An 18,089-nucleotide genomic window follows, 5' to 3' on the forward strand; every position below is an offset into this window, starting at 1 on the left:
TCCCTGTGGCGTCAGTCTAGAGAAGTCACTCCCAAAAGGACATCTCTAGAAGAGCAACTGCCCTCAGGCCTCGTCCACCGCCACGTTCTTACTTCTAGAAAAAACAACAGGGTCACGTCTAACACTCCCTTCGCAGATGCTGGAGCAAAGAGAAAAATCTCCAGGATTGACCCCACCGGGGCTACTTGGGCGGTACAAGCCGTTGCGCCAATGCCTGTCGCCGAGATTTGCGAACCCGGTCGCGGAGCATTGTGGGGCTGGTAGTCCAGGCTGGGGCACGGCTTAAGGCCATTGAAGCCATAGAACTACATTTCCCAGAAAGCCCCGCGCTGCAGCAGACGCGGACCTAGTACGTCACTACCAGACTTCCGGCAGAGCCGGGGGCGGGACCGTGGCGGAGGCTGGAGCGGGGCGGCGGGATGCAGCGACCCGGGCCCTTCAGCACCCTCTACGGGCGGGTCCTGGCCCCGCTGCCCGGGCGGGCCGGGGGCGCGGCCTCTGGCGGAGGAGGGAGCAGCTGGGGCGTTCCGGGTTCCCACGTGCAGTTGCCGGGACGCGCGCAGTTCGGCGCTGGCGGCACAAGTACAGCTGGCGGGGACGCTAACAGCGTCTGCCCGGCCCCCTCCACGATGTCCAAGGCCGAGGAGGCCAAGAAGCTGGCGGGCCGCGCGGCCGTGGAGAACCACGTGAGGGTGAGCAGCTCAGGACGTGGGGCGCCCGTGCTCGGCCTGATGGGCTCGCGCTCTGGGCACTGCCGGTTGCGCCTAGTTCCTGGCAGGGAGGGAGCTGCGTGAGAGGGGAGGGGGTACGCATTTCACCCGCCTTGAGACCTGCTCCTTCAAGGCCTTTTAGATGTGGAATCGGTTGGGGTCGCGTTCCCTAAAGTTGTGCTATCTAAAGACTGCTTGCAGGCCAGATAAGTTTGCAAAGTGGAGCCTGGTGGTGTGTGTCTGATGTTTGGAGTGGGCTTAGTAGGGACTTAGCGTGTGGCTTCCTTTTCAACAAATAAGAGACTGGGACTGCGAGAGGTCTTCACTCGCTTCACTGCCCTGGGAAGTCGCGGGGGGGGGGGGAGCTGATTTTAAAAGTGTTTTGACATTTTACTCCAAGAAAGTGCTTAGCTGGGCGCGCACCCGCTCCTGAGTGTACTTGTTGGAGGGAAGAGGAGACTGAGCCAGAGGAGAAACCCAGGCTTTAAACCTCCTCCTTTTGACACTTGAAGTCTGGAGGACCCTCTTTAAGGTCGGGATGTGGAGATGGTTAGCTCTTACTTGGCGAGGTCGTGGCCCTACTTGTTTGCTGTGTTGCGGGTGTGGTCCTCTTGGGTGGAGTCTTTTAACCCGAGCGCCTTTGCTGGCAGCAGTCAGTTATCTTAATTGTAATACCGGCGGCCAAGTGGAGTATCTCTACCCTTAGGTGGAGTTTCCTTGACTTTATTGGCTTTTAGTCTTTCTTTTCTGCTTCCTGGAAAGTGGTATCAGATTCTCTTTTCTCTAGTGATGGTTCTTTATTCTTTACATTTGGTAATGCTTTCGTGTACAAAGTTATTTTGCCTAGATAGATGTTTGATCCTCCCACCGCCTGGCTAAGTGGGAGGGGCGAGTGTGGTAACCTTTGGCTCAGCGTGTTCTGTCGGAGGAATGACCAAGGATCCTCCAGGACCCAAACCGAGTGACTTCCGTTCCAGTGCCCTTCCACCTGTTACACAGCTGCTCTGTTCTGGTTTAATAGTGTGGTTAGCAATAGGATTTTCTGTGGGGATTCACAGAGATAATGTAAAATGTGTAATCTGGCTCTCCTTTTGGGATTCACGTGCCTCAGCTGCAAAATTGGGACGGTAAGCTGAAATTTCAAAATGCCTGGATAAAGTGAGTCGTAATGGATAAATGTAATGGATAAATGAGATCTATACAATTAGAAAAGACCCATGTATTACATTTCCTGTTAACCTATTTGCATTCCTGTTTGGTGGCACGCCCCTCCCTGACCATTGTTTTATTATTATGTATTTGGTTAAATTACAATCTGCAAACTCCCACCTTAGGCCAGAGCCGCAAAACACTGGATTCTGGCCACATTATTGCGTGAAGTTACCAGGCAATCCTGGGGAGATCGTCATAGGCCTTTTGGGGGCACTCACCCCAATCTGTTACACGCACTTTCCTTTGCAAACTTCTTTTCTGAGATGCCAACACTACTTGAATTTTGTATTTTCTGCTTTGTAACTTTGTTTCATTCATTGCAGGTATTTGTTGAGTGCCTGCTATGTGTAGGTAGTTGGTGTGGTGGTCAGAAATGTGGCTAAAGGGAGGAGGAGAGGCTGGTCCTGGATACTTTGCAGACAAGATAACTTAATTCAGAGCCACAGGTTTATTGAGCATAGTCCCGCACCTCACCGTCAAGGCTTAGCTGCTCTCTCCAGGGGGTATCCTATCCTTTTTTCCATCTAAGGCCGAGTTCCTTTAGCACTTCATGTCTTGAAATTGTTTACTTTTTACACAACCCAGGCTTGGCTGCTCACCCCTCCAAAGACAAGTGTTGGTTGGAAAGAAAAGGTTACTTTATTCTGGAGGCCGGCAACCTGGGGAGAAGGCAGACTCCAAGGATCAACTCCAGGGGAGAAAGGGGAAGTTAATCGCAGTTAATCGTTTGGGGAGGGGGCGTTCAGAGTCTTATCTTCCACCGAGTGCAGACTTTCTTCTGATTGGTTGATGGTGAGGTAACTGGGTGATGGTTAGCCGGAAGTCTTGCGCCCAGCCTGAATTTCCCATCTTCCACCTGGGTGGGGCCTTAGTTCCCGTACAGGAACTCAGAGTTGTATTGTTTTGTATATTCCTTGAGAAGGAACCGGGACCTGTCGCAGCACCATTGCTTCTTGACTGCACCTCCCTGGTTTCTGCAGTCCCTTCCTTCCCTGATTAGCAACTGTTTGAATCTGCCCTTTGGAACTCAGGGGAGGTCAAGGAGGCTGAAAGAAGCCTATTTCCTACAAACAGGAAGCGAAGGACATGGAAAGGATTTGTACGGGAGGACGCCATAGGGTCGTGCTCCGTTTCATACTCACTTGTGTAAGTTTATCAAGCTAGGTTGTGTGCGAGGTCCTGTTGGTTCCACCTTTGGAATGTTCTTAGAACTGACCCTTCCTGTTGGCCTGCCAACTTTCCTGGTTTAGGCTCTCCTCGTGGCCAGAAGATTGCAGTTGCCCTTATCTCGTCCCCTCTGTCGACCACCCAAGTGGTGCATTATCGTCTTCTGAAACTTTAATCTACTCTTGTCACTGTGCCCCTCAGGTGGCCTCATCCTAACCTCCATAAGACACATCAGGAGCATCTATTGTAAACCAGTACTGAGGCAGGTGGAGGGGATACACGGATGAGAGGCTCTAGTTCTTGTCTTTACGCCCACAGTCTTGTTTCCTTCTCTGCTCCCTTCTCTCCCATGTACCAGAACATTGGAAAGGACAGACTACTGGCATAGAGTGTGTGTTTTAATATCAAAACCCTTGACCAAGAGTGCTTTTTCTTGTCCGCTGCTTTTGCCTATTAAAATCATATATGTCCTTCAGGGTTTGGTTCAAAGGCCATTCTTCCTTTCCGTTTTTCCTTAGTCTTGTAGGGGAAGCAGTTCTCCCCTTGAATTCTGTAGCACTCCACACCTCTTAGGTGCCTTATGCCTCTTAGTAGGTGTCTTTATGGTCTAGTTATGTGTATGTGCGTCTGCCAGTTCCCTGAAGGGTAAGCTTCTGGAGGGTAGTTAACCTTATTTTCATTCAGTGTTGGTCACAGTGGGGCCTTCCCAGTAAATGCTTGATGAATTATGCGGAGTGTGGACACGAATATGGAGGTTGTGGGGTGAATCTCCCTAGCCCATTGGTGACTACTTACATTTTCTGGGTGGGTGGAAAACTTGGAGAGTTCTCAGCTGAAGCCTTTGGGTAGCCACCCGGGACTCAGATGTGCCTGTTGCAGGATGGGTTACCATGCAGGGCCATGCTCTCCTGAAGGTCCCTAGCCTCCTTTGTTCTCTTTGGAGCCCGGGCTTAGCTTTTTGGCTGGCTTGGCTTGAAGGAGTTGGTGGGCAGTGGTTCCAGTCGGTCAACAGAAGAGGTTACCCTACTGGACAAGGTGACCCAAGTTGTGGTGTTGCACGTACGACCTGTTGTCAAGTACTGCCATTAGGAGGAGCCTGCTCCTACGGCAGAGCCTGCCTGGCAGCCTTCTGCTGCTGGGCCACATCTGTTTGGCTTTGGCTGGTGCACTGATTCTTGGCCAGTCGTTTGATTGCAAGGTAGCAGGACCACAGGGTTGAGGAGCTTTGGGCCTGGCAGGCCTGTGCAATTCCTGGCCTCTTTCAAGAGCCAAGGGAGGAGCCTTGCACAGAGCTTGTGTGACTCACCCAAGTTCATCTGTGTGCCACCTGCCTGCTGGGTGACGTGAGTATATGGCAGAGTATGGTAATGAGGCATCTGACAGTTGAATTGCTGTATAGCTAGAGCTCACAGCTTCAGGTTGGGTGTGAAGGTCAGGTTGAGCCTACCTAGTCGAGATATTTCCTCGTTACTTGAAGGTTTGTACATTTTCTGATATTCAGCTGTTTTGTGTTGTGATGTAGCATTTACTGGTCTTGAAGACCTTGCTATTGAGGTTTGCCCAAGTAGTAAATGGCTGTTGGATGCATTGCCTTCTTGAGGGCATCATCACAGGTGAAATCCTGACCTAGCACAAGCTCTGTTTGAAGGCCCCTTGGTGTTATTTGGTGACTTTGAAACTTTGAGCAAAGGCACACACCCCTGTAGGATCAGATACTACCTGCAGATTCCAGCATTTCATTGAAAGTATGTCTAATAATCTCTTGCTCATTTCTAAGTCTTAAATTTTTCCTTAGGGTGTTGAATTCATCTCTAAAGTGAGGCTAAGGGCCTTGAGGTCACAAGGGGTTGTTGTGAGATTTGACTTATATTAACATTTAGGAATCTTCTTGGTAGGTGCTTAACAGATGATGTTAAGCTTTGGCTTGTAGCTGTTTTGCCCTAAACAGGCAGGAGATTACTCCCAGGAAGTTGCTTAGGAACCAAGCTTCACATTAGTTCCTGACTGTTTGTACTCTGACCTTGTTTTGCCGTTTGTGGTCTAACTGACCTTGGCTGGGCCCCTACTCCGCCTCTGGTCTACTCTGAGGTACCTGCCCCCTTTTCTTAAGATAATAGGCTCAGTAGTAAGATGCCTGTTTCTTCTCCCTTGTACTCAAGGAGTGGCTTCCTATATGGCAGATGAAGACTGTTTCTCATGTTCCCACCTAAGCCTTCACCCTCTCCCCATTTTGTCTGAAGCAGGCTTGTGCAAAATGAGGACCCCTTGGGATCAGTCGGACAGATGACGTGATTTGCTGTTCAGGGTTGCTTCAGACTCTTCTGTTGACTTGGGTTGGAGCTCTGGATGGTAGCCTTGATGTGTGTCTGAGGTTCGCTGTGATGCCACCAACTTGATGGGGACTGTGTAAATGTTAAACTTGTGTGAAAAGTCGCTGAAGCCAGAAACCTCTGTTTTCTGCTCTTAACGTTCAGCTAGGCTGTTTTTCTCCTAGGGTCTTTCCTTTCTGATCGTGCTCCTGGGGATGGCCAAAAATCGTTCCGCGTTCATCTGCAGGCCATTTCTGTGAGGCTGACTTAAGTTGCTCTGTGTTGTAAATAAGCCAGATCTTTTGTGTTGATAAGAGGGAGGGAGTGTTAAAAATGAGACAACAGACCCAAAATGGAGTCGCTTATGCCAAGCCCCGCATCACCAAACAATACCTAGTTACACTTTTGGCTCTCCCGGAAATGGAATCTTAGCTCAGTCAATCAGGAATCACCTTATCAGCACTATTGAGGTCATCTGCCTGGTAGACCCCTGCCATCCCCTCAAGGGAAGTGACCTTACAGTAACCAGCTTGCTTTTTTGCCCAATATAACTTCCTTGTCCCCGCTTGCTTCTTGCTATAAAAGTCTTAATTTTGTACAGCTCCTCAGAGCTCCCTTCTGCCTGCTAGACTGAGTGCTGCCCAATTCAAACTGATTTTTGCTGAAATAAATGCTTAAAATTTTTAATAGGCTTCAGTTTATCTTTTTACAGGAGGAAATGGTGATGTCATTGTCAGGGATGAAAGGAGCAGGGCTCTGCTGAAAATTGCCACTGGGCACCAGGACATAGTACAGCTTTGAGGTTCAGTGATTATGTTTCTGTGGGCACAGTACCTTGCACCCAAGTTGGTGAATTGCTGTTCCTAATAATTTTATAGCTCTAGGAAGTGGGCTGGGGATGGGAGTGAAACACGGTATTAATAAGTCTTGGATTTCCCTCCTCCTTTTTTTGCAGAATAACCAAGTGCTGGGAATTGGGAGCGGTTCTACAATTGTCCACGCTGTGCAGCGAATAGGTATGTTTTCAGGCTGACTCCTGGATGTTTGTGTGGGGTGGTGGGGATGGGGGCATAGCGGAGAGGGAGGAAGCGGGGCACAGCTTGGCACCAGCATTGTGGAGCCTGTGGCCAGGTGAGTGTTTCTGCTCTTCTCTGAGTGGGATTCTTGGGCCTCTTCACCCAGATTTGGGGTTGCCCTGGCTTTGTTTGCTCTGCTGAGCTGGGTGAGGAGCTGACTTAGGGCGAGGTCTCCACAGAATCTTAATTGTCATCAGTGGTGTGTGTGTGTGTGTGGCCTCATGGGTCCTGAGGCAGGCAGACCCTCTAAAGCCTGCGGTTTCTCAAGCAAACAAACCGAGGTCGGCGGGGCCAGCGCAGGCGCGGCCTGTCCGTGACCCTGCAGTTGGTGGCTGGCTCTGCAGATGCTGACTTCATTCTGATTTGGGTGTCTCTGGGCTCAGGAAGGGCTCAAGCATTATCAACCCCGGTGGCTGCTGGACAGGTTTGACCGCCCTGCTCTTGTTTGTGAGAACAGAGCCCAGAGGCCAGGCTTGCCTGAATGTGGATCTCCTCTGGCAGGTGCCAAGGGGCTGTGCTCAGGGGACAAAGCGCAGGAATGCTTTGTCTTTAAGGAATGGTTGTGGTGCGGGTGTGATGGCTTCTGAAAAACTCAGCGTTGCCCACCTTGCTGCCTCAGCGCTGAGTATGTGAAGGACTTTAGGGCACAGGGATTCCTGTGGGTTTCATAATAGTGGCATCTGAATCTCCCAAGGTGTGTACCCAGTGATTAAGGAGACTTGAGATTTTTAATAAGACGGTTTTTCCCCGTCGACTGAAAAAAAATGCACAGCCTCGAAGTTGAGAATTATGTTGTATGTGTGTGTTATTTATTTATTTATTTATTTTGGCCATGCTGTGTTGCACGTGGGATCTTAGTTCCCCGACCAGGGATCAAACCTGCACCCCCTGCAGTGGAAGCGCATAGTCCTAAACCATTGGGCCGCCAGAGAATTGCCCAAGAATTATGTTTTATTTGGGGGTGTTAACTGAGGACTTAAGCCTGGGATACAGCCTCCCAGATAGCTCTGAGGGACTGTTGAGGAGCCAGGATATATAGGAGTTTTTGCAAAAAAAACCCCGAGCAGTCAAACATCAAAAGATTACAGTTAATTAAAGAAAAACCAGACATCTCAAGTTAGTGAATGTAGTGCTTTCCTGTGTATGGAAGATGCAAGGGTCTGGGCTCAATGAAATTATTCCTTTGATGTGCACCTTAGTCTAGAGCCAGTATCCTGTTTTTTCCGTCCTGAATTCTCTCAGGGGTGCACCGCTTGGGGGCAGCTGCAGTGGCTGAGGGCTTGATGGCTGCGACATCCTTTGTTTACTGAAATGACAGTAGACGTTCTTTGTGTGCATCCCTTAAGACTTTCCTTTTTGTTTCTTTTTGGCCGCATCGTCGGCATGTAGGATCTTAGTTCCCTGATTGAACCCGTGCCCCGGTTGTGAAAGCACCGAGTCCTAACCACTGGACGACCAGGGAATTCCCAAGACTTTTCTTTTTGTTTAAATCGAGTTTTCCCGAAAGGTACAAATCCAAAGTGAATAAATAAACCCTCTTTAACCACCCCCTGGGGTCTATAAATGATTATATTTTTTTTACTGACTGTAAAAGTCAAATTCTAGCTTTTCTCTGTAAAAGCCTATATAGGGAAGTAGTTAAGACTGGCACTAGGCTGCCTGGGATCAGATCCCAGTTCTGCCATTTATTAACTGTGTACCAGTTACTTTGCCTCTCTGTGCCTCAGTTTCCTCATCTGTAAAGTGGGGATAGTAATTGTAAGTTATCTTTGGGTTACTGGATTAAAAGTTCATGTGTACAAAATTCTTTGAATATCGCCATGCACATACTAGCAAACCCTGACCTTGCGCTTTCTGTGGTTAATACTTACCTCCTTAGGCTTTTTTGTCCCTGTCTAGTGACATGTGAAGGCTGTTTACCAACTTTTCAGCAAGGGTGGGGACATAGAATGAAAGGGACATTTCAGTGGGGGGAGGGGTTGGACCTTTTCTGTGGGATTTGAGCAAATGTGAGTACAAGGAAAATAAGGTGAGGAGAGAGAAAAACCACCAACGCGGCTTTTGTCTCCACAGCTGAAAGAGTGAAACAAGAGAATCTGAACCTCGTCTGTATTCCCACTTCCTTCCAGGTATGTCCTGCTTTCCGTTCTGCATCTTGGCAGTTGGATGAATCTTCTGGGTCCCTGAGGATGTAGGGGTGCGGCTCTGGGTCGTGTCCCAGGGTTTTCTGGGCGAGAGAGCCAGGAGCGGGAGCGCAGGTGATTGGAGATGGCTCCTCAGAAGCATGGTTTAGACGTGAATATTTTAGTGTATCTTGTATTAGGCACCACGGAGTACGCAGAGATAACCACGTGGTCTCCGTCCTCAAGGAGTATTATGTCCATTTATAGATGAAAAAACTGAGGCTAAAGGGCGTTAAGTGATGCATTAGAAATGCAAGTACAGTAGTTTGAGTCCATGTCTAATGCTGCTCCACCATAAAATAGTAGGGGCTGGTGAAGGAAAGCAGTGGAGCCAGTTAAATACAGGGAGAGATAAGGGAATAGTAGACTTCAGGAAAGGAGGGAAGAGAGGTGCCGAGACAGAGCCCCATGCCTCACCTGGCTGTTGTGGGGAGGGTATGTGTGTCGTCTCTCATTGGCTTTGTCGCAGGGATCCTGTGAATTGGGGTTAAAGGTTGGCATTGCTGGTGATTTGTGCTCCTGTGATGTTGTGGACATAGTTTTGGACAGCTAGGTCTTAAGAAACTCTCAGTCCTGGAGGCAGGATGTGTCAGGTGTGTGCCCCAGCCTGTCAGAGTAGGGAGTGGAGGAAGGATTCCAGGTAGGCAGGATAGGAAGTTAGGAAGGATAGTGCACGCTGTCGGAGCTGTTTTGAAGTTAAATCTCTTGGAGGCTCTGACAAGCTGCCCGGACACCCAGGGAACTGAAGACAATACCATAATTCCTGCTTCAGGCTAGAAAAGGAGTGGTTTTACCTGGCCTTTCTTGCTTTGGAAATCCTGATGTTCTGAGGAGATGCTGTTAAAGTCAGAGGGGCTGTGATGAGTTGCCTCGCTCTTGAAAAAGCGAAGTGTCTGATTTTTCCAAGTGACTTGATCATCTAGTATTTTTATTTCTTGTTTAATAAAATTATTTCATATTGGTGCTTATTTTTAATTAAAGCTATACATACACATAGATTGAAGAATCAAACAATTCAAGTCATTTTATTAAAAAATAAGACACTCCCTTCACACCCTCCCCCACTCCTGACCACCACCATTTCTTGCTCTTTAGATGGACATACTTTTAAAACTCTTTTAGCTGATTGGGTATTTGCTCCAAAGTCTGGAAACTACATGCTTTTCTTGCCATTTAAAATTTTTTTTTCAACTTGAGGTAATAATTCCACGCTGAGTGGATGCAGGGAAGACGAGCATTCGGTTCTCTCTTCCCTCCTGCTCTCACAGGTCAGACACCCTTCTCCTGGTCTGCAGTACAGTTACGTTTTGGTGAGGCCCCACTCAGAATTGTGATGTCCAAGCTACAGCTGAACTGTGCAGTCAGCTATGATTACGCTTCCGAGCCTGCTCATTATCTTGTTTTCCTGAAAGTTAAGTAAATGATGCCTTTGTTTTTTCCATTTCCTTGGTTGTCTGCGGACTCCTTACTAATTCAACCCCAAACTCTTACTTGGATGGAAAATCTCACCTCATTCTGGCCCAGTGGATATTCTACTCCCATCAGCTTCATCTTCTTGGTACTCTGGTTGGTAGCAGCTGCCCTCGGCTGTTGTCTTGGGATCTCCCTTTGTGGTCAGGAACTTTCCTTCTTGCAGCGTCTTAGTTCCCGGACCAGGGATGGAACCTGTGCCCCCTGCAGTGGAAGTGCGGAGCTCTAACCATTGGACTGCCAGGGAATTCCCTCTTCTGGCTTTCAATTTGCTGTTGAGAAGCTTGCAGCCATTCTGATTCTTGATCCTTTGTATAAAATCTATTTTTCATTCTCTCCCTTATATTATCTTTTCTTTGTCTACAGTGTTCTGAAATTTCACCATGCTGTGTCTTAGTGTGGGTTTATTTTTGTCCACTATGCTGGGTGCTTGCTGGGACATGTCATTCTACAAATTCACACTCTTCAATTTTGGGGATTTTTCCCCCTATTATTCCTTTAATTTTCTTTTCTCTGTTTTCTCTGGCTCTGATCTTTCCTTTTAGGGTACTTGTTATTTCCTTGGTGCTTGGGGCCTGTTTTGTCCTTTTGTCTTTTCAGCTTTACCTTTTTCTAACCCTTCTGTTGAGCTTTCTTTGCTCTCATGTATTTAATTTCAAATAACTCTTTTTTTTTTTGTTCTCTGAAAAGTTTTTTTGTTTGTTTTATGGGTGCAGTTTTTTTCAATTTCTTCTCTTAGCTCCCTGAGGATGTTAATACTTTGGTTTTTGTTTTAGTATTTCTTCTCCTGTATCTCTTTTCTCAAAGTTTTTTTTTTACAGTTTGTTGGAGGTATAATTTACATAGAAAATTTACTCTTTTTCTTAATATCTATAAAAATTTATTTATTTATTTAAATATGGCTGAGTTGGGTCTTTGTTGCTGTGTGCGGGCTTTCTCTGTTTGCTGTGAGCAGGGGCTACTCTTCGTTGTGGTGCACAGGCTTCTCATTGCGGTGGCTTCTCTTGTTGCAGGGCGCAGGCTCTAGGCGCACAGGCTTCAGTAGTTGTGGCTTGTGGGCTCTAGAGCGCAGGCTCAGTAGTTGTGGCATACGGGCTTAGTTGCTCCACGGCATGTGGGATCTTCCCGGACCAGGGCTCGAACCTGTATCCCCTACATTGGCAGGCAGATTCTTAACCACTGCGCCACTAGGGAAGCCCCCAAATTTACTCTTTTTAGTGTATAATTCTGAGTTTTGACATAGTCATGTAACAACCAACACAGTCAAATATTGTTAGAATGCTTTGTTCTTTTTTTAAAAATTGCAGCTCATTTTGAAGACTAGTGGACTAAGAAGCTGACCGGAGACCAGCTCTCGGGGTGAGGGTGGTCCTTGCTCTCGGCTTGTCTGCCAAGAGCACTCGTGGCAGACAGATCATTGGGGAACCCCTAGTGTCAGATCATTTTTTTTTTTCCTCTGGCTGGTCAGGTTTCCTGGAGAAAACTGCCCAGTGCCCTTTCAGGAGGGGTATGCGTGGCTGCCTGTGTCCCGGGAGCCAAGTTAAGAGAAGAGGGCTAGAAGACGTCTGTCATTATTTGGGACATAACCCCCGTTTTCAGCGTAGTGCCTGTGGTAGACGGGGAAAAAGTGCCTGCTACATGTTGCAGTATTTCTTTGACTCTGGGCCTGATCGTGTGACGTGTTTTGCCAATGGGATGTGACCTAATGGCCCGCCATCAGTGGCTTGAACAGTGAGTGCTTTTGCTTTGTGGCTTGGCCCTTCTGCTGCTGAAACCATTCTGCGGCCATGTGAACAGGCCTCGGCTCCTCCTCTGGAGGATGAGAGGCTCTTTTAAGCCTCTGAGTCTTGGGGTAGCTGCCGCACGGCCAAAGCTTGCTGATGCAGTACCCCATCTTCAGCTGCGCCTGGCAGCCCAGTCCTGACACCTGCTGTTTGACCGCCAGAGAATGAACGTGCTGCTTTGGGAGTAGTGGAGCAAGATGCTTTTCACTCCCACCGTGGTGTCTGTTTTCTGAAGTTCCCAGGGCTGCTGGTCCTTGAACCTTTTGGGAGGTTCTGTGCCGTTTATTTGGTCACTTCTTAGCTTTTTCCAGTACTGGTTTAGGATACTGGCTTAGGATTTCTGTTTCTCATTTCAACCATTTACCATTGTCCATCAGTGATCTAGCTTTTAGAAGTTGGTTGCTGTTTTTTCTTCTTTTTGGTTTATGCCATTGAGAAAAATTCCTTTATTGTACTATAGATTTAGAGAGGTTTAGGGAAAGAGCTGAGCTAAATACAGGTGTTCAATTGCTATCTTTAATTGGAAGTTTGATCTGTGTTTTTAAGATAGCATCCTCCCAGCCCACCTCTATGTTGTGGTGGTTAGTAATAACCATGTACCCAGACTGGAAAATGCTGGCCAATTCCAGCTGATCAGGTAGAGGAGTCATTCACAGTTCACAGGACTTTAAAAAATTCACTTGTCCAGAGTTACTGTTTTGTTTTTTCCCCCCCCATCAAACCCACACTTATTCTGTGCTAAGTTTAGCTAGCCTCAATCTTCCTGAAATGATTGAAAGGAAATCACGATATTTCATGTTCTGCCTTTTAAAGAAGTAAACCCATAGGTGTTTAAAGGATTTTTCTAGATTTTCCCTTTAAAGTTAAAAGCTTTTGGGAGAGGAAAATTTTAAAAAAGGATTTAAAAGCCAGATCTGGTCTAGGCAAAAAAACAGTGTTTGCCCATGCTGGCTTTCAGTCTGCCTCTGTTAGTTGATAGAAGGGGAAGTGCAGTGTTTTCAGGTATTATTGTGAAATTGATGAAAAACAGGACTGCTAGCCTGCCACATGCCACTGTCCTTGATCACATGAGGCATTTGGGGGCCCCAGCTGTGGGATTGCAGTGAGAAGGCATTGCTTCCTGTCTTTTTTTTTCAAAAGTACAAGCTAATCATTAGCTTTCCTGCTCCCTGCACTTTTAAGAGCTGGAAGAGACAGCTGTTTGCTCTACACCCTCAGGAGCCCCTTAGCTTGTGAGCCTGGAGTGTCTGGTGTCTAGCAGGTACTGATCTCAGTTGAGCACCTGTGTCTGCATTAGTCCTGGCTGAGCCAGTGATGGGTCCATATCTCCACAGTAGGGCTGTAGTGTTGAATTCAGTGGATTCGTTTCCCAGGGCTGCCATAACAAGGAACCACAAGTTGAGTGCTTAAAAAACAAATTTATTGCCTCTCATTTCTGGAGGCTAGATGTTGATTGCTTTAGAGGCTATGAAGGAGAATCTGTTTTGTCTTTCTCCTAGCTTCTGGTGGTTTGCTGGCAGTCTTTGGCATTGCTTGGCTTGTAGGCACATATCCTTGCCCTCTGCCTTCATGTTCGCGTGGCGTTCTCCCGGTGTGCCTCTGTCTGTGTGTACAAATTGTCCTTCTTAGGACACCAGTCCTGTTGGATTAGGGCACACCCTCATGACATTCTGACTTGATTACCTCTGTAAAGGTCCAATCTCAAAATAAGGTCACAGTCAGAGTTACTAGGAGTTAGGACTCCAACGTACCTTTTTGTAGGGGAACACAGTATAACCCATAACACTCAGGGAGGAGGAAGCTCATGCCACCTGTGATGATGACTTCTCTCTGTGTGCAGGGCCATTCGCAGGGGTCTTGTGCGGAGTCCGGTCAAAGATGGGGAGAAGGGAGAGTTGGAGGACCTGCTGATGGAAGCAGGACTTAAGGGTCCGACCCCAGTGGGCTCTTTGAGGTCATTGTACAGGGTCCTCCACGTTGTGAAGGGGGGGGATTTAAAGGCAGAACAGATCCTGTCCTTACGTTACTGCTTATTGTCTGGGAGGACACGGGGCTTGTGGAAGTTGGGGTGGCCTCCCAGCCACATAACATAGACAAACGTATCTGCTGGGCTCCTTTCGTGTGCAGACTCTGGACGGGTGTTGAGACAGGCAGCTGCTGGTGGTGGTGAGACAGATTTCAGTCAGCGTAGTGATCACCGAGGGTTTATCTTTTCAAAGGGGTGCGAGGCTCCTTGTGCACGGCAGGTGTTATTCAGCAGTGCTCGTGCCCAGTGTGGTACCTCACTCTTAGTAGGCACTCTGCCTGTTGGATGAATAAATGCTACATTTATGTGTGTCATGTTTTACAAATATATGGTAGAGAAGAAGTAGAGGTAACGTGCCTGTTGGAGGAAGGAGAGCCCACTCCTTGCACAGGGGATTGGGGGCTTCCTGGAAAGCCGGGCGTGAGGGGCTGGAGTTTGGGAGGAGGCAGGGCATTTCAGGTAGAGGAGGGAATGCCAGACAACTCCTTTTAAAATTGTTATTGTTAAAAACGTTATTAATAGCATAGTATTATTATGTAAGATGACGTCAATTCCATTTATAAGCAGAGGCCATCCTCTCCTTTCCTTTTTCTTCTACATTCCCTTTGTTTGCCTTATCTTCTGATTTCCTTCCTAGTCCCTAGACAGGGCAGGAGAGCAGGAGACTGTATTTCTGGTCCTCGCCCTGCCCCTAACTTAGCATTGGGACCTCTCTGGGCATCCATTTCTTTCTTAAAACAGGAGTTTGCACTAGGTAACTTGACTGAACTCAAAATAATTAATTATTCACTCAACTATTGGCTTAACTGACCCTAACTGCTATAGGGTGAAAAGTGTATGTGAAATGTGCTTTCTGATTACAATCTAGATGGACAAACAGGACATCCTCATGAAAGAGTAACACTGCCAAGTGGTGCAGGCAGTCTTAACACTTGACTGTTAAATTACAATGATACACAGGATGTTTCCCTATAGGAATCATGATAGAACAGTTTCCTGACGCCCAGTGTTCATGTAATACGTTTGAATGCAGTTTAGTATTGTTTCTGAAGTAGTACATGAAATTAGCAGGAACCGTAGTATATAACAGTTTATTTGCATGATAGAGTATCACACTGAACTTCATGCAGTTCACAGCATTATTCCAACACCATCTGTATTAGATATCTTTGCTGGAACAAATTACCCCCCAAACTTAGCAGTTTAAAACAAACATTTATTAGCTCCTAGTTTCCAAGGGGCAGGAGCCTGGAGTGGTTACCTGGGGGGCTGTGGCCTCGGGTCTCCGGGGAGGTTGCAGTTAAGCTCTTGGCCAGGGCTTCCAGCTCCGTCTTGTGGGTGTTCTGGGCCTTAATTCTTCACAGTCTGTGCGGTAGGGGCCTGTCCCCAGGGCTGTCTCCATGTCTTCAGGACGTGGCAGCTGGTTTCCCCCAGTGTGTGTGATAAGAGAGCGAGGATGAGGGGGAAGGAGGGAGGGAGGGAAGGATCTTGAGGGAGCACGCCCCCCCTTCTTTATAAACTAATCGCAGAAGTGCCTTGCTATCTCCTGCTGTGTGCCACTGGTGACACAGAACAGCCTTGGGACGTTGTGGGCAGGGATTCCCCAAAGGCACGAATACCAAGAGGCGTGGGGGACTTTGGGGGTTCATCTTCCAGACGTTCCAAATGTTTTTATAGGCTTAGGGTCTGGAATTAGTATGGTTCCTCCAATGTCACATTTGGAGAAACCTAGGAACTAAGAAATAATCCAGAAATACCATTTTTATTGTTGTTTTCTCCCTTCATTATATATTTCTCTTTAATAGGAGCAAAATCATGTTTTTTCTTCTTTTGAACTTTTTTCAGTCAGTATTTTATTTTAGCTTTTTATTGTGGAAAATCTCAAACTTCAAAAAGGATAAAGAATAATGTAATGAACTTCCACGGACCCATCACCCAGTTTCCAGTTATCAGTTCATGGCCAATTTTGTTTCGTCTGTATCTCATTCTCCTTCACCTTTGTTATTTTGAAACAAATCCCAGGCATAGTATGATTTCATTGTATGTATTTTATTATGTCTCTCTGAAAAGTAGGGAGACTTTTAAACATCTCAACAATACTAAAAAAAATCAAACGATAACCTTTAATAGGATCAAATAAAAATCCAGGATTCAAATTTCCCCTATTGTCTTATCCTTTTTTACAGTTTGTTTGAATCAGGATACAAATAGGTCCCATATATTGCAAATTCCAGGGTCTTTGTACTTTATTGTTAGAGTCTTAGGATTTTGGATTTGAAGATTGACATTGGTCATTACCCATCTGCATCTTTTTATAGATGAGAAAACTTGCCAGGGGTCATGTGCCTGGTTCATTTAAGATTAGAACCGAGACCTTCAGATCCTACATTTCAGGTGCTTTTGACTTTAAGCAGAAAATATTTTCAAGACGTGGCTTTTGAAAAGAAGTTTTCCATCCTTTAGTTCCTCTGCGTATTGTAAGCAGTGGCATGAACACAGATCCTTATCACTTGAACTTGAGAGGTCAGACTCAAAGGTTCATGGTGCATTTATTCCAGCAACAAATTCTGCTCTGGGCCCTGTGGTGGTGGTAACCCTCCCCTTCAGTCAGCCTGTGTGAAAGGCATGTCCATAGAGTCGGTGGTGCTGACTTTTCCTACAAACATCCTAAATCTTTCCCAGTCTGGTGCTCTCAGGTGCTCTCACCTAGCCATTCCGGAGGTCCAGCCTTTACATATACTTCTGAGTGTATGTATTCTTTTGCTTATTTTTATTCAACAGTGTAGCCTGGAAATCAGTATGTATCTATTTGTAGTGATCTTCCACAGTCTTTTTTCATACTGTTAGATTTTTTTAGAGACGTTTCTAATATTTTGTAGATTTGGCTCTTAGTTTAGGAAATTAAAAAAAATGTTAGTTCCCCCTTATCCAGGAGGAATATGTTCCAAGACCCCCAGAGGATGCCTGAAACCACAGATAGTACTGAACCCTGTATACACTGTGTTTTTTCCTATACAGCCATACCTATGATAAAGTTTACTTGATAAATTAGGCACAGTAAGAGATTAACAACAACAAATAATAACATAGGACAATTATAACAATACACCATAATAAAAGTTACATGAATATGGTTTTTCTCTCTCTCAAAATACCCTACTGTACAGATTTAATGCCTTTTCCATCTTAACTAGGCATTATGCACTGTAGTCTTGTAACTTTTGCAGTTTGAGATGCAACAGCAAAATTAGCACAGCTTTCTTTTTCCTTCTTTAACTTCATGATGGAAAATTCATTCTTACCATAGATCTTAGCAACCTCGGCATGTAACTTTTTTTTCTTAACTTACTAAATTGAGGACTTTACTTTTTTACTTAAAGGACTTTATGGCTTGTCTTTGGCATATCTGAATTGCCAGCATCACTATTGCGCTTTGGGACCATTACCTTGGAGATATTGCAGGTTTGGTTCCATTCCACCATAATAAAGTGAGTATGATATAAAGCGAGTCACATGAATTTTTTGGTTTCCCAGTGCGTATAGAATTTATGTTTATACTGCATCGTAGTCTAGTAAATGTGCAATAGTATTATGTCTAAAAAAGCAATGTACATACCTTAATTAAAAAACACTTTATTGCTAGGGACTTCCCTGGTGGTGCAGTGGTTAGGAATCCGCCTGCCAATGCAGGGGACAAAAGTGCGAGCCCTGGTCCGGGAAGATCCCACATGCCGTGGAGCAGCTGGGCCCGTGTGCCACAACTACTGAGCCTGTGTGCCACAACTACTGAAGCCTGCACGCCTAGAGCCTGTGCTTCGCAACAAGAGAAGCCACCACAATGAGAAGGCCACGCACCACAACGAAGAGTAGCCCCCGTTCCCTGCAACTAGAGAAAGCCCGCGCACAGCAGTGGAGATCCAGTGCAGCTATAAATAAATAAATAAACGAATAAATAAATAGACTTTATTGCTAATAATGCCAAAAAACAATTACAGTAGTAACATCAAAGATCATTGATCACAGATCACAGTAACAAATATAATAACAATAATGAAAAAGTTTGAAATATTGCGAGAATTACCAAAATGTGACACAGAGACACAAAGTGAGCAAATGCTACTGGAGAAGTTGTACCCCTAGACTCCTTGGAGT

General features: G+C 46.3%; 1 protein-coding gene across 1 annotated transcript in view; it reads left to right on the top strand.

Annotated features, from left to right (window-relative positions):
• The first annotated feature begins 402 nt into the window (after positions 1–402).
• The window catches only part of RPIA (ribose 5-phosphate isomerase A), a 31,922-nt gene continuing 14,235 nt past the window's right edge, over positions 403–18,089 (top strand). The window contains exons 1-3 of the mRNA XM_082672305.1: positions 403–692; positions 6,354–6,414; positions 8,548–8,603. Coding sequence (XP_082528431.1) covers positions 420–692; positions 6,354–6,414; positions 8,548–8,603 — 390 coding nt within the window. The 5' untranslated portion in view covers positions 403–419. The remainder of the gene's footprint in view (positions 693–6,353; positions 6,415–8,547; positions 8,604–18,089) is intronic.

Source organism: Grampus griseus, assembly GCF_964374135.1.
Source record: "Grampus griseus genome assembly, chromosome: 15".
Classification (NCBI taxonomy): Eukaryota; Metazoa; Chordata; class Mammalia; order Artiodactyla; family Delphinidae; genus Grampus; species Grampus griseus.